Raw genomic sequence first — 14,583 nt, forward strand, 5'->3', positions numbered from 1 at the left:
CTTCCAGCAGGCATGCGTGAGCGTGTTTGATAGGAGTGAATGGAGACAAATGGTTTTTAATACTTGACGTGCTGTTGGAGTGTGAGCAAAGTAACATTTATGAAGGGATTCAGGGAAACCGGCAGGCCGGACTTGAGTCCTGGAGATGGGAAGTACAGTGCCTGCACTCTGAAGGAGGGGTGTTAATGTTGCAGTTTAAAAACTGAAGTGTAAAGCACCCTTCTGGCAAGACAGTGATGGAGTGAATGATGGTGAGAGTTTTTCTTTTTCGGGCCACCCTGCCTTGGTGGGAATCGGCCAGTGTGATAATAAATAAAAATAACTTCCTAAACACAGCCCCATGGTACTAAGCTTTGCAATAATGCATGACACATAGAAGGGGCTCTGTAGTTCTGTAAAACCTACATAGAATGCTTGGTAATGTAACTTGTTGATTCTTGTAGATATCTGCATAACTCATTCTTGTAGATATTTGTATAACACATTTAGGGTCCTGTTACTGTTTTTACTGTACAGAGGGCTCTATATCAGTACGTACACTGATTAGTGGACTCTCTTAGTGTATGATCCATTATCATTATTCGTAATGGTTGGGAGGGTGAAAATTAAACCTGTAGGAATCATACAGCACTTAGGGGTGGGATAATGTGAGGCAGTCAGGTTCAGGCCATGGAAAGAGAGGATTGTTCCAAGACTCCTCGGCAACACTGGGCCAGAGAGTTCTGGTAAGAATTGACAGGTGAAGATAAGGAAGACAACATAAAAGTCGTCTTTGAGGAAAGGTCTATAAGTGCCTGTACACTGAATAACTGAAGATGATTAGGAGTTATCCTTCTAAAGTTGGACTGTTTTTTTTTTTTTTTAACACTTTAGAGTTAAAGGCAGGGGTTAAATGTGTTCCATTGTTGGGTATTGAAAAGGGTTAGAGCCTGTGCCTGGAGGCATGGGCATTCTAGGATGAGCTGGCAGCTATGCAAGTGAAACACAGCACACTAGGTTTGTCTGAACAGGTCTGAAATGGTCAGTCATTGGACCAACAGAATTGGGTCAGGTGGCGATTCAAGTAGGAAAAAACTGAACTTTTGATTTTACCTCTACCCACCCACCAAGGGCCACAGCTCAGAACCAGGTGCAACTTTCAGCGAAAAGAAAACTACATAGGCTGTGGCCATCCAGGTAAGTGAAGTCTCCAGCAGTAAAGTTCAAAATATCAGCGGAGACGGCAACCTATCCACTAGGAAAGAATCTGTCTTCAGGTCCTGTTCATGAATGATAAATTGTTATGTATTTGATAGTGATCATGATCAGGTGTAACAAACTGTGAATAGTGTGCAAGAGAAAAAATCTTCTAAATTATTTTTAATTTATGGACATGTGAATAAACCCAAAAAATGATCTTGAGCAATTACTGAAAACTTAAGTCTAATAAACATGTGGCTGTTTGGAGTGACATCTAAACTGTCATATCTGGGCACCTTTGCAAAGACAGTGATTATGTGTGAATGATGGTGAAAGTGTTTCTTTCTTTTTTGGGTTACCTGCTTTGGTAGGAGATGGCTGGTGTATTGAAAAAAAAAATATTGTACATAAAACAAGGTTAAAGAAAAAATGTAGGGATTTCACTATCTTTATTTAAAAAAGATTTGATTCAATATAAACAGCAAACTAATACAAAAAATTCAACCTGACACGCACTCTTTCTTTTTAAGCAGGGGGGGATAGCCATTAAGAGGGCTAGTGTGGAATTCCGCAGTCTAATTCAAATAAAACATTTGTGGAATGGAAATTGCGATATTGGCTAACATAGATGCTTGTGGTTCACATGAGGCAGAGGGATACGTTATTGTTTAAATCAATCATTAATCTGGTCAACTATGTCAGTAGTCCAATCATTACTTGCAGTGACATAAACATGTGTGAGCTAGTAGAGGATCTAGAGAAGGCAGATGCTGTTCAAGAAAAATAACAGGAATTCAATTTGATGTTATCAAAATGACTGTCACTATCCTACCAAACATCTCTTGAACAGCATATCTCATTTGCACATAAACAGCTAATAACAGTGTGACAGACAAAATTATTCATCAAAACATATAACATTGGTGGCTTATGCACAGACAAAACATATAATACATTAAATTCTTACTCCGTAACTTTAATTTTAACTCTGCAGTACTTATCTCAGACTTCAAGCCCAGTTCCCACTGTTGGAGACGACAGGCCGAATTTTCTACATCGTGGCAGTGACTGCTGGTTATTCGGGCCAGATCGGAGTCTGCGCCTCGCTGTTAATTTTTTTGAGTAATTTTTGGGTAAGAATTTTTTATACAAACCTTAGATAAATCTCCAGGTACTCGGTTCCCGTTCTAAACCTATCACAATGGATATGACCAAGGAAGAAAGTGGATAGTTCACAAGCTGTAGCATGTACACAAGATTCACACTTCAATAAAGCAGAGTACAGCAAAAGATAAAAAAAAAAAAAAAAAAAAAAAATACAGTAAGTTTGGAAGCATTTAACTATCTGCATAATTCTTGAAAACATTAAAAACTTCACATAAAACACTCAGTTTTTAATAATGAAATGATCTGAGTAAAATTTAAATCATAAACATCTTCACAGTAGCAGAAGATACATTGAGGAGAGCAGAACCAATACAATTTACAAGTCAATGTGACAATCTCTTAAATACAGGAGAAAAATGAAAAGATCATTCAGTATTATGTTTGAGAAGCAGCACAACACACTAAGCACACCAATACTTCCATCATCATTCATTTAGTTAAGCCCCTTGTGAACCAGACTTTACCTTAAACTAGAGTCGGGTAGCCACATTTTCAAACCAATTGGTATTGACAGTTTAGGAAAATATACTGTATACTTACTGTACTTTCGCACCTTTTATAATTAAAGTATTTAAATAATGGAACATTCTAAAATAAGTGTTATTCATAAATGCACCTTTCAAACTCACGTTTGAAGGAGAAAAATGGCCACTGTGGCACATAATACCTGCATGATTAACACATGCAAGGGGTTAACCAGAATCTTGATAATTAAGTTTACTCATATACTCTAGATTTTGGAATTCTTAGGTAACAAAAGTATTTTTTACTGATATTACCCTTCTCTCTACCAAATAAAGAGCTATCATACTTTCCTTCCCTGGTCATTAAGAATAAAAATGCTGTCCAGTATATCCATCACTTGCAAGGTCAATTTTGTTTATTAAATTAATTACCGAACCAGGTACACAGAAGCTTCATTGATAGTTGCAGCTTTAGTAGTTCATTAGAAGACAGTATATACCATATGCACTAGAGCAAATACAACCATTACAATGTTACACGAGACTGATGAAAAACTGGACAACATCCTCCATTTTGAAATGCAACTAGCAGAATTATTTTATCGAAGATTCATTGTGGTTCATTGTTCATGTAAGAAAATGGAAAACAAACCTCAATGATTCTCTGAAGAAAAAACTGCTAGTCACATTACGTATCGTGAAATGTACATCTCATGGCTAAAGCCAACAGTTCAATAGGTAGTCTCAAAGTATGCTAAACCTCATTAATTTGCAAGGTAGATTTGCAATCCTGGTAACTGTATTTAACCCTTTAATAATGAGCATTAGTTAACTTTCTTCCAACCTATACATTGTTCCATAAATGGAAAAAAAACAGTTAAGACATTGTTCCTCTTGAGTTAAGTATTATCTGTAGGTATTACCTGCATGACTGACTGATTGTGGTGAATTGAGGTTATTGGAGGTCTCCACACTTACCTTTCAAACCATCAGTCAATGAAAAGGTCTCTCTCTACTGAAACCATAAAAAACTATTTACAACTTAAACGTACCTTTTAAGCCCTAATCAACTTGCTCCTATTCAATCATGCACTGATAAACATACCCATCATTTGAACTTGCAGCACACAACTCCCCAAAAAGATTAGGTCAAACATGGCAGTTTACAGATTAACCCTCTGTGTTATATGGGGTGGGATTCCAAATCTTCCACTTTACCAAAAAATGTGTAAATAGGCATAAGGCTGCGTTTACTTCCAAATAAAATTTCAATATTATGTATATCAAAGACAACGAGCAATATGCATGAAGAAGCAACTGACAGCACACAGTCAGTGGGCAGATTAACAGTCCCTATTTATTATGTCAAATTTATATGTAGTTGATCCTTATGATTTGAGTACTTTCCCCTCTGTAATAATATATGCAGTTTATTTTTTATTTTTTTTTTTTATAAAATACAGTATATAATATATACTTGGCTCATAAGCAAACTCTGATTTATGCTTAGTCTGAAAAGTAATATTAAATACATTCTAAGGTGATAGCTAAATTTACTAGGTACAGTGAAGACCAAAAAAAATTATATAATACACAATTATGCTTAATCAAGATGCTTCATCACCAAGAAAACTATATGCTAAATAAAAAAAATTATATAAAATTCTGCAATGCAGAATTAATACTGCATATACAAGAAGACATTAAACATCCTGCAAGAATCATGTCGAATATTTCAAGAAGTTTTTAACTGATAATTTATGTTGCATGAATTAACCTCAACCACTACAACAATAATACAATGATGAATGATCTTAATAAGGACATTATATTATTTTACTTTCATAAGAACCTATAAGAAAGGACATGTGACAAATCTATAAAAAAAAAAAATCGAAAATAGTGAAACTACGTAATTTGTGGAAAGTATTAAACCCACAAAAAAATAGTACGAAACATGTGTAATGATGATAATGCTTAGAGAGTAGAAAAAAGCCTTTAAGATCTTGCAAAATATGGCAGGTAAAGAGAGAAATTTTTGGCTAAGTGGAAGAATGGTTACCACCTCTCTCAACCTTACACTGTACCATGTCTGACTACATATTTAAAGCAAGGAAAAAATGCAGTATTGTATGCTAGTTTTTGACATAATGACTAGAAACATATTGCCATGTTGAAATGTCAAAGTGTAATGAACACTTGTCAATGAGAGATCCAAACCCACGTGGAGACAGAAGCAGGTTGTGTGTATATTTTAACCTCCAATCAAAGTATCGGCTGAAAAGAACCCCAGGTGAAGGTCACAACATAGATAACCTATTGTTTCTGTCTGTGGGTTTGGCTCCCTCATTACCATGTTTAAGAACAGATAGCTTATCATCGTAAACAGGACCATTCTTAATCATTCTTGACAATTTTAATAAAACTAGTCTGTCAGACACTGTTAACTGGGAAAAAATAAATAACTGATAGAAAATGAGGAAGCTGCATTACTTAAAATTCAAGGTTGGCATAGTTGAATAATATTTCAGATGTATAATATAGACAATGACATAACAAAACATCCCTGCAAAATGTACGAGGAAGAATAATTATAATAAAAAATGATGAGCTGCACTAAGCTATACATTTGTACTAAGGCTATGTAGGACTGCAAATGACTTTCTCCCATAAATTATCTGCTTGATTTAACCTATATAGTAGTTAAGTAACAGAAAATCCACATCACTGTTTGATGTTACTCAAGTCAACATGTGACTATAAGCTAGCTCACAACCTACTTAAGAGAACTGAATGTTTTAGTTATACAGAGCAAAGAGGCTCTAAACAATGACATGCTTAACAAAACAATAGTAAAATCTGATGTTAACTTAAAGCAAAATGCAGAAAAAAAAGAGGGGGGGGGGGAGGCGTGACCAGAATGCAGTCGATCATGCTCTCATTCTTCTAAAGAATCTTGTAAACTTTTCGTAATTTACATTTTCCTTCAAACTGGGAGAGCCACAAACTACAGGACGGGTAGAGCTCATAGATACCAGTATTTACTAATCGTGTGTTAGATTTTACTCTCAATAAAATTAAGAGGCTATGATCAGTCTGTTGAGTCATATTCTTATATGACTTGTGTATATTTATCTTAATTTCAAAGCTTCTTTTAATTAAGAAATACAGGTATACCTCATTAATACAGTACTCACTTTAGAGGGTTTTGCTAATTCGTCACTTTTCAGTTATATTCTTATTATTATTTTTGCTTACCTTGCTCTTAAAATGATTTTTGGCAAATTTCAAATTTGTTTTTATTTATTATTGTTACTTTTCCATCATTTTTTTTAGGCCTAGTGCTAATGCGCACTTAATGATAGTTTAAACATGTTTTTAGGCTTTTATACACACTGACAAGTAGAAAAAAAAAGGCAATATTCGCTTTATGGTGATCTGAAACTTAATCCGCTGTATTAGTGAAGTATGCCTATATAGACACTTTGAAATTATGATTTCTAAATGGGAACTTGGTTCAGTAGAGAAACAGATTATTCTTAAATCTCAAAAGAATATCTGAGGATTCACCTTGACAGGTACCGTAAAATAGGTGAAAAAAAAAAAAGATGATGCCATAAATTACACAACAGGATGTACAAGTGTAATGCCAACAGGTATAGGAATGAAGATGCAATATTCAAAATAGCCTTTAACTGTCCCAATGAAAGATTTATTCTGCATATTGTCCTTGTACCCATAAATTGTATAAATTCATCAAAATAAAAATGATCTACATTAATACACTGTACAGCATTACAAGCCTCAATTGGTGTTGAAAACTGTTACAACAAATTGATGTTGAATAGCCATGAAGTCCATAATTAACACTTGTTATACAGTAGACCCTTCAGTAAGACAACCTCTGGTAATGCTGATTCAGTAACATGCAATTCAAGAAGTATATTACCTTGATCATTATCCTGATACAAAAGCCATAATTTATGGATTTGAGAGCAACGAGCAAAACAGCTGGTGGCCACACATGATGAGGTTAATTGTTTAAAAGAGGCTCATTATTATTATTATAATCAAAAAGAAGCGCTAAGCCTAAAAGAGGCTCAGCATTATTGGACTTACCAAGTGTGTTTATCAAATGATTTTGGACATTATCAGCTCCCCATCTCACCATGGAACCCAAAAATAATAATAGTGATACTAAAGATCCTAAGAAAAAAAAAAAAGGAAAAAAAAAAAAAAAGGGGGGTTTCCAAGAAAATTGAGGAATTAGATATGCTTAAAGTGTGTAGTGAAGTTGGGAGTGAATCACCAATTTTAGTAACCTATAATAACATTGTTTAACCCTTTTGGGTTTAGTGCTTTATTAAATATTATAATTCATCATTACACATTTCCATGCCTTTGTTATTTATGTGTTCTAACTGTATTATACAGTTATTGAATATGTTAGTCATGATGTTTAAAAAAGTTACTAACGAAGAAAGTTGTGAAGGCATCACCTCTGCAAAGTTGTTGTTGGGAGTTTTAAGAGCCACCACAACTAAACTACAGAATTTATGCAAACAGGTGTATTAACTGGTGGGGATTGTGCAGGTGGCAGCTTTCTCCCAGGACTAGTACACTAAACATTTTCAGTGCAATTTTTTTTCAGGACAGAGTCTTTGATAATGCTTCAGTATCTGAGTTTGAGATGAGCTAATTTCTTACTACTAATAATTTGGTGAGAATAAATAAATGGTTTTCATACATTTTATAAATACTGGTATGCAAAACACTGTAAACTTGTTTAATATTTCACAAATCATAATTTTTTTTCCTGAAGTGACAGGAGTAAAAATGTGAAAGGGGAAACTTTTGACAATTTTTTTTAGTTCACTGTATAGGTTAGCTGTCATATAGGAAAGTAGTATTTACCAAAATGTATTGTATGTGCTTATATTATCTTAACATCTTTCACTACATTATATTTCTCTGATGTAACAGTGTATCTCCATTTTCAGATTCTGCATCAATATGAGTAAATCAAAGACCACAAAAATGATCATATCCTCATGGGATCAAAGGTGATGAGTGCCACAAAAAAATTTACTCTGACAATACAGAATAAAGTCATCTCAAAATGTGGCACAATGGCAAGAAAGTTACATTGACTGCTGTACAGGAATTAAAACTGAACTGGTTTCTGAGTTTACCCTACTAGTACTAGCTAGCATAAGTAGTGCAGGCGAGACATTGGCTAGGTGTTATATTCATGTTTTATAAGCTTACCCAGTAAGCTTGTAACCTTTTAGTGATTCTTAATGATGTTACAGACTGTGATTTCCTTTTTTTTCCTATGGCTAATGGAGTGAACAGTAGTAGTATGCAAAGTGTAACACAGTGTAATTCTACCAAACCATGCACAGGGAAAACATTGATAACAGTCAAGTGGTGATGTCTGCCAAGAGAAGCCCAGTTGCAAATTGACACTTTTATGTTGTTACTTGTAATCTACACATTGTAGTGATTAATTTACTCAATACAGTCAATTGATGTCATTAATTACATGATTATCTACTATGGATATTTGTCACCTTTTGATTTGACTTAATGTGTCATATCAAAAGACTCAAGCATTTGTTAGTTGATCATGCTGTAACTTCTGTGCTATTTTATGCTGCATATAGTGCTTATATGGAAATCGGGGCACTCTTAAAAAAATCATGGCAAGTTTATTGTCACCCCTTCCCAATAAGGTGCCACCATATAATAGTCGATACTGCTTGCTACATGTTTATTCGTATTGTACAGGGACACATTAACCCTCTCTACACACTTGCATATCAACAAGCAACAGCCACCAGAATTTAGTCAAATAGTTACTTCTTTTGACTTTCTTTCACTTTTTTTTTTTTTTTTCTTTTTTTTTGAAGGACCAAGGAATGTAATCCTATTTTTCCCATATATTCTTCACTCTGAATCATGCTTATTTCAATAAAGTGCCAGTCCTCACAAATATTACTCAAGGGTCTACTGTATTAGTTATTTCATAGCCATACTGAAAGAAAAAAGTAAAGAACTGCCCTTAACATGCACATTGAATATTGTATAGGGGAATTTGGACTCGAAATACAAGTACTGTAGTATGATCATGATATTTATTTTGAATTTGTTTAACAACTTAAGATAGTGCAACTCTTCCCTGAACCTATCAGAATTAATGTTAAAAATTTAAGGTACAGCTCTTTTTCATATCAGCAGAATAACAAAAATTCCTAATATTTCACTTTAAGACTACCTTGTAACCTAGAAAATTTAAATATAATCAGTCTCTTCAATGTTATACAGTTCAAAACCCATGACCATAAGTTTCTTCTAATCCTCTAAAGTATTAAGTCAATATAATTGCCAGCATCTCGTGTAATAAACGAAGGCATGGTTTGTTAATGCAAAGTTTGATCCATTAAGAGTGCATTTCACCTACTCAGAAACAGGGTGGGCATATGATCTTAAAACAGTTTTTTTGACCACTGCTACATTTAGGAAGAGCTGATGGCTCAGCGACTTTAAAAAAAAAGTTTCTATTCCACTACATGCAACATTTTATTACATTCCCAACTAAATGAAGAGGAACCAATATACTGTTGCTGACTTCTGAGGTGTTGGTTTGTCTGCCAAGTATGAACTAAGATAAAATTACTAAAGCAATACAGTACTGACTAATGTAAAACACTGAAGAGAAAGCAAAATAAGGCAGAGGAAATGTGAAGTATACAAAACATTTTGCAACTAACCAAGTAGTTGCAGGCAAAACTAGATGAAATTAAGGTTTGTATTAGATCATTATCAAGTTGGTACTGGTTCAAGACAGTTTATAATGCCCTCTAGCTTCTCCATAAAAGAAAATATCAACAGAAGAAATAATGAGAACAGAGATTGGTAACTAAAGAGGAGTTTGAAAATGCAAACCATAAATTGAGTCTTTAATAAAATTGTACTGTAGCCAATGAAATAAAATTAAATTTATACAAAAATTTCAATCTAAAAACAGGGTTCAATTTACAATGAAAATGTTATGGCAAAATAGCTATATGTAGATATAGATTATATAACAAATTAAGAGAAAGAACATAAATATATTAAAGTACAATAAAATTCTAGCCACAAGGTATACATGAAAATCCAGAGGAGAACTGTGTGATGGCCAATGTAGATATAATTACATTATTGACAATTTCTGTTATTAATGAAGAAAGCAGCCATGAAAACAGATTAAACATGCCACAACTGTAAACTTAGAGAACAGCCAAGTTGGTCAGCGTAGTACATGCTGTATGGCATTACAGATATTCATGCTTTTTTTTTTTATATCTCCAATTACTTTAGGACATTACAAACTTACAGGTTGTCAAAATTTCATAGAAGCAGATACTAAGTTTCAAGATGAACTTAAATAGTAAGAGAAAGCATAATTTTAATGCCTGAATACATCTACAATATTCATAGACAAGGTTTTATTTGCTTGATCAAAAATGAATAGCGCAACATTTGTTCTTAAAATCATTTTTTTTATTTATTTTTTTTTTTAGCTTTGAAAATGGTATGTAAGCAATAGTGTTGTACAAAATATACTCTGGTCATTTATTCTGTGAACTATACCATACCAGAAACCTACTAATTACCATTAGTATTTCAATACATATCCATAAAAGTCCACTTCTATAATTGTAAATATCAAAAGAAAATATTTCTGTAAGGCTACAATATTGTTTACAGGGAAACTGAGGATCCACACACTACATAATCTCTGGACACTGCCAGTAGCATTCATATAAAAACAATTTTATTGACAGTCTTTTCTGGTATACAAAAAAATGCACTTAAATATCACAGTATCATTATCAAGAGTGATTTCTTACTCTATAGTCTTGCGGACAGATATAATCCAACACTTATCACCCATAAAGGTCCATACAATGCTTTTACTATTGACTAAATTTAAATTGTAGTGAAAAAATTCACAGCGTTAATTATCAAACATTAATATTTTAATAGATTCAGCACTGTTTTTGCAATTACGATTTTTTCACAACAAAATCAGAATTGCTTGTAGTGATCTTGTATCCCCTCTCTGCAGTTATCTGAAAAAAAAAAAATTCACTTTTTTTTTTCCTTCACACATTGTTCATTTTACACTTTCATTCATAGACAGTGAACCTCGTTTTAACCATCAAGTTTTATGATAAACATAATGAACATTGAAAATATTTGTTAAAATATTCCAGAAGCTGGAATAAGGGAATGTGCAAAAAGTATAGAACTGAAAACTCGTGCCAAAAAAGAAAGTACATTTGGGTGTTAAGCATGGCTTTTGAATGTTGCAGCAAAGAACCCCTCAAGGAAGGTTCCTTGATGTTGGTGAGGGACTCTTGATTTAGGGAATTGGATCTGTGCTCCAGTTCCCCGAATTAAGCCTGAATGCCTTCCACATCCCCCCCAGGCGCTTCCCCTTGATTATAATATAATAATAATAATGCACCAAAGAAGCAGTTAGTGCTATGATTATGATCAATGAGTGGTGTGAATTATGAAGAGATTTAGGAAAAGAGATAGGAAGACTGTGGTGGTATTTAAATTATAATTCAAAGAAAAGAAATAGACAGCATGGTCATGTAGAAAGAATAGAGAAAGACAGAATGGCTAAAATGAAGTCTAAATCTAGTCTGATAAAAAAAAAGCTTGAAAATTAGGAAGACATATCATGAGGCAGTGGTTTGAACATCCAGAATGAATACGAGTGAGAGACCATCTTTATTTCTGAAATGTTACACCCACATGGTACTAAGCAAAGGTCTCGAGAGTAGATACTTTGGATAACAAATATCATAGTGAAAAGGTTAGCCTACTAAATGATTCCAGAACTTTCACAAAGAAATTCTGTGACCTTAAATTTAGCATGTGTTAGTTGGCAGTGGCAAGTGTTTTTCACTGAAGAGTTAGCTAAACAAGCATGAAGAAGTCTTTGATAAGAATTTCAAAGGTTCCTTCACAAGTCCTTTCAAACATGAAGGCACATCTAGAGTAAACTACATGAAATAATCTCAAACCTCAAGAACTGAGTGCTGCCAGAGAAGTATAGTAGCATCACAAGATATAGAAAGATTGAAGTGGAAAAACTAATAAGTAATAAATGGGGCTAGATAAAAGTTCATCTAAAAATAGTTAACAAAAAATATAAGACTTAGAAAAACATGACTAAGAGACTGGCATAACTAACACTAACAGTTAGTCATGAAGTAGCTACTCACCTGGAGGTACGGTCTAGGAAATATACACATAGGTCCACCACTGATTAGTTACTACAGTGCTCGGAGTGGTCCTCCCAAGCTGCCACCTGTAAAAAATATAATAAAGATGAGGATGAATAAGGCAGAACCATTGTTTATATATATATATATATATATATATATATATATATATATATATATATATATATATATATATATATACATATTTTTTTTTTTTTTTTTTTCAACAAGTCGGCCATCTCCCACCGAGGCAGGGTGACCCAAAAAAGAAAGAAAATCCCCAAAAAGAAAATACTTTCATCATCATTCAACACTTTCACCACACTCACACATTATCACTGTTTTTGCAGAGGTGCTCAGAATACAACAGTCTAGAAGCATACACATATAAAGATACACAATATATCCCTCCAAACTGCCAATATCCCAAACCCCTCCTTTAAAGTGCAGGCATTGTACTTCCCATTTCCAGGACTCAAGTCCGACTATATGAAAATAACCGGTTTCCCTGAATCCCTTCACTAAATATTACCCTGCTCACACTCCAACAGATCGTCAGGTCCCAAGTACCATTCGTCTCCATTCACTCCTATCTAACACGCTCACGCACGCTTGCTGGAAGTCCAAGTCCCTTGCCCACAAAACCTCCTTTACCCCCTCTCTCCAACCCTTTCGAGGATGACCCCTACCCCGCCTTCCTTCCCCTATAGATTTATATGCTTTCCATGTCATTCTACTTTGATCCATTCTCTCTAAATGACCAAACCACCTCAACAACCCCTCTTCTGCCCTCTGACTAATACTTTTATTAACTCCACACCTTCTCCTAATTTCCACACTCCGAATTTTCTGCATAATATTTACACCACACATTGCCCTTAAACAGGACATCTCCACTGCCTCCAACCGTCTCCTCGCTGCTGCATTTACCACCCAAGCTTCACACCCATATAAGAGTGTTGGTACTACTATACTTTCATACATTCCCTTCTTTGCCTCCATAGATAACGTTTTTTGACTCCACATATACCTCAACGCACCACTCACCTTTTTTCCCTCATCAATTCTATGATTAACCTCATCCTTCATAAATCCATCCGCCGACACGTCAACTCCCAAGTATCTGAAAACATTCACTTCTTCCATACTCCTCCTCCCCAATTTGATATCCAATTTTTCTTTATCTAAATCATTTGACACCCTCATCACCTTACTCTTTTCTATATTCACTTTCAACTTTCTACCTTTACACACATTCCCAAACTCATCCACTAACCTTTGCAATTTTTCTTTAGAATCTCCCATAAGCACAGTATCATCAGCAAAAAGTAACTGTGTCAATTCCCATTTTGAATTTGATTCCCCAAAATTTAATCCCACCCCTCTCCCGAACACCCTAGCATTTACTTCCTTTACAACCCCATCTATAAATATATTAAACAACCATGGTGACATTACACATCCCTGTCTAAGACCTACTTTTACCGGGAAGTAGTCTCCCTCTCTTCTACACACCCTAACCTGAGCCTCACTATCCTCATAAAAACTCTTTACAGCATTTAATAACTTACCACCTATTCCATATACTTGCAACATCTGCCACATTGCTCCTCTATCCACTCTATCATATGCCTTTTCTAAATCCATAAATGCAATAAAAACTTCCCTACCTTTATCTAAATACTGTTCACATATATGCTTCAATGTAAACACTTGATCTACACATCCCCTACCCACTCTGAAACCTCCTTGCTCATCCGCAATCCTACATTCTGTCTTACCTCTAATTCTTTCAATTATAACCCTACCGTACACTTTTCCTGGTATACTCAGTAAGCTTATTCCTCTATAATTTTTACAGTCTCTTTTGTCCCCTTTCCCTTTATATAAAGGGACTATACATGCTCTCTGCCAATCCCTAGGTACCTTCCCCTCTTTCATACATTTATTAAACAAAAGTACCAACCACTCCAACACTCTATCCCCCCCTGCTTTTAACATTTCTGTCATGATCCCATCAGTTCCAGCTGCTTTACCCCCTTTCATTTTACGTAATGCCTAACGTACCTCCCCCACACTTACATTCTGCTCTTCTTCACTCCTAAAAGATGGTATACCTCCCTGACCAGTGCATGAAATTACTGCCTCTGTTTCTTCCTTAACATTTAAAAGTTCCTCAAAATATTCTCGCCATCTACCCAATACCTCCATCTCCCCATCTACTAACTCCCCTACTCTGTTTTTAACTGACAAATCCATATTTTCCCTAGGCTTTCTTACCTTGTTTAACTCACTCCAAAATTTTTTCTTATTTTCATTAAAATTTCTTGACAGTGCCTCTCCCACTCTATCATCTGCTCTCCTTTTGCACTCTCTTCACCTTTCTTTTACTCTCCATATACTCTGCTCTTCTTATAACACTTCTGCTTTGTAAAAACCTCTCATAAGCTACCTTTTTCTCTTTTATCACACCCTTTACTTCATCA

At 34.6% G+C, this 14,583-nt stretch overlaps 1 protein-coding gene across 7 annotated transcripts in view; it reads right to left on the bottom strand.

Moving 5' to 3' along the window:
* Positions 1-1,613: 1,613 nt before the first annotated feature.
* LOC128700546 (protein hsr-9) overlaps positions 1,614-14,583 on the bottom strand; it is a 331,945-nt gene continuing 318,975 nt past the window's right edge. For all 7 annotated transcript variants that reach the window (XM_053793809.2, XM_070098961.1, XM_070098962.1 and 4 more), the window contains 2 exons: positions 12,098-12,183; positions 1,614-10,930 (listed from right to left, as the gene is read on the bottom strand). In XM_053793809.2, coding sequence (XP_053649784.1) covers positions 12,142-12,183 — 42 coding nt within the window. In that variant the 3' untranslated portion in view covers positions 1,614-10,930; positions 12,098-12,141. The remainder of the gene's footprint in view (positions 10,931-12,097; positions 12,184-14,583) is intronic.

This window comes from Cherax quadricarinatus, chromosome 65 (genome assembly GCF_038502225.1).
Source record: "Cherax quadricarinatus isolate ZL_2023a chromosome 65, ASM3850222v1, whole genome shotgun sequence".
NCBI lineage: Eukaryota > Metazoa > Arthropoda > Malacostraca > Decapoda > Parastacidae > Cherax > Cherax quadricarinatus.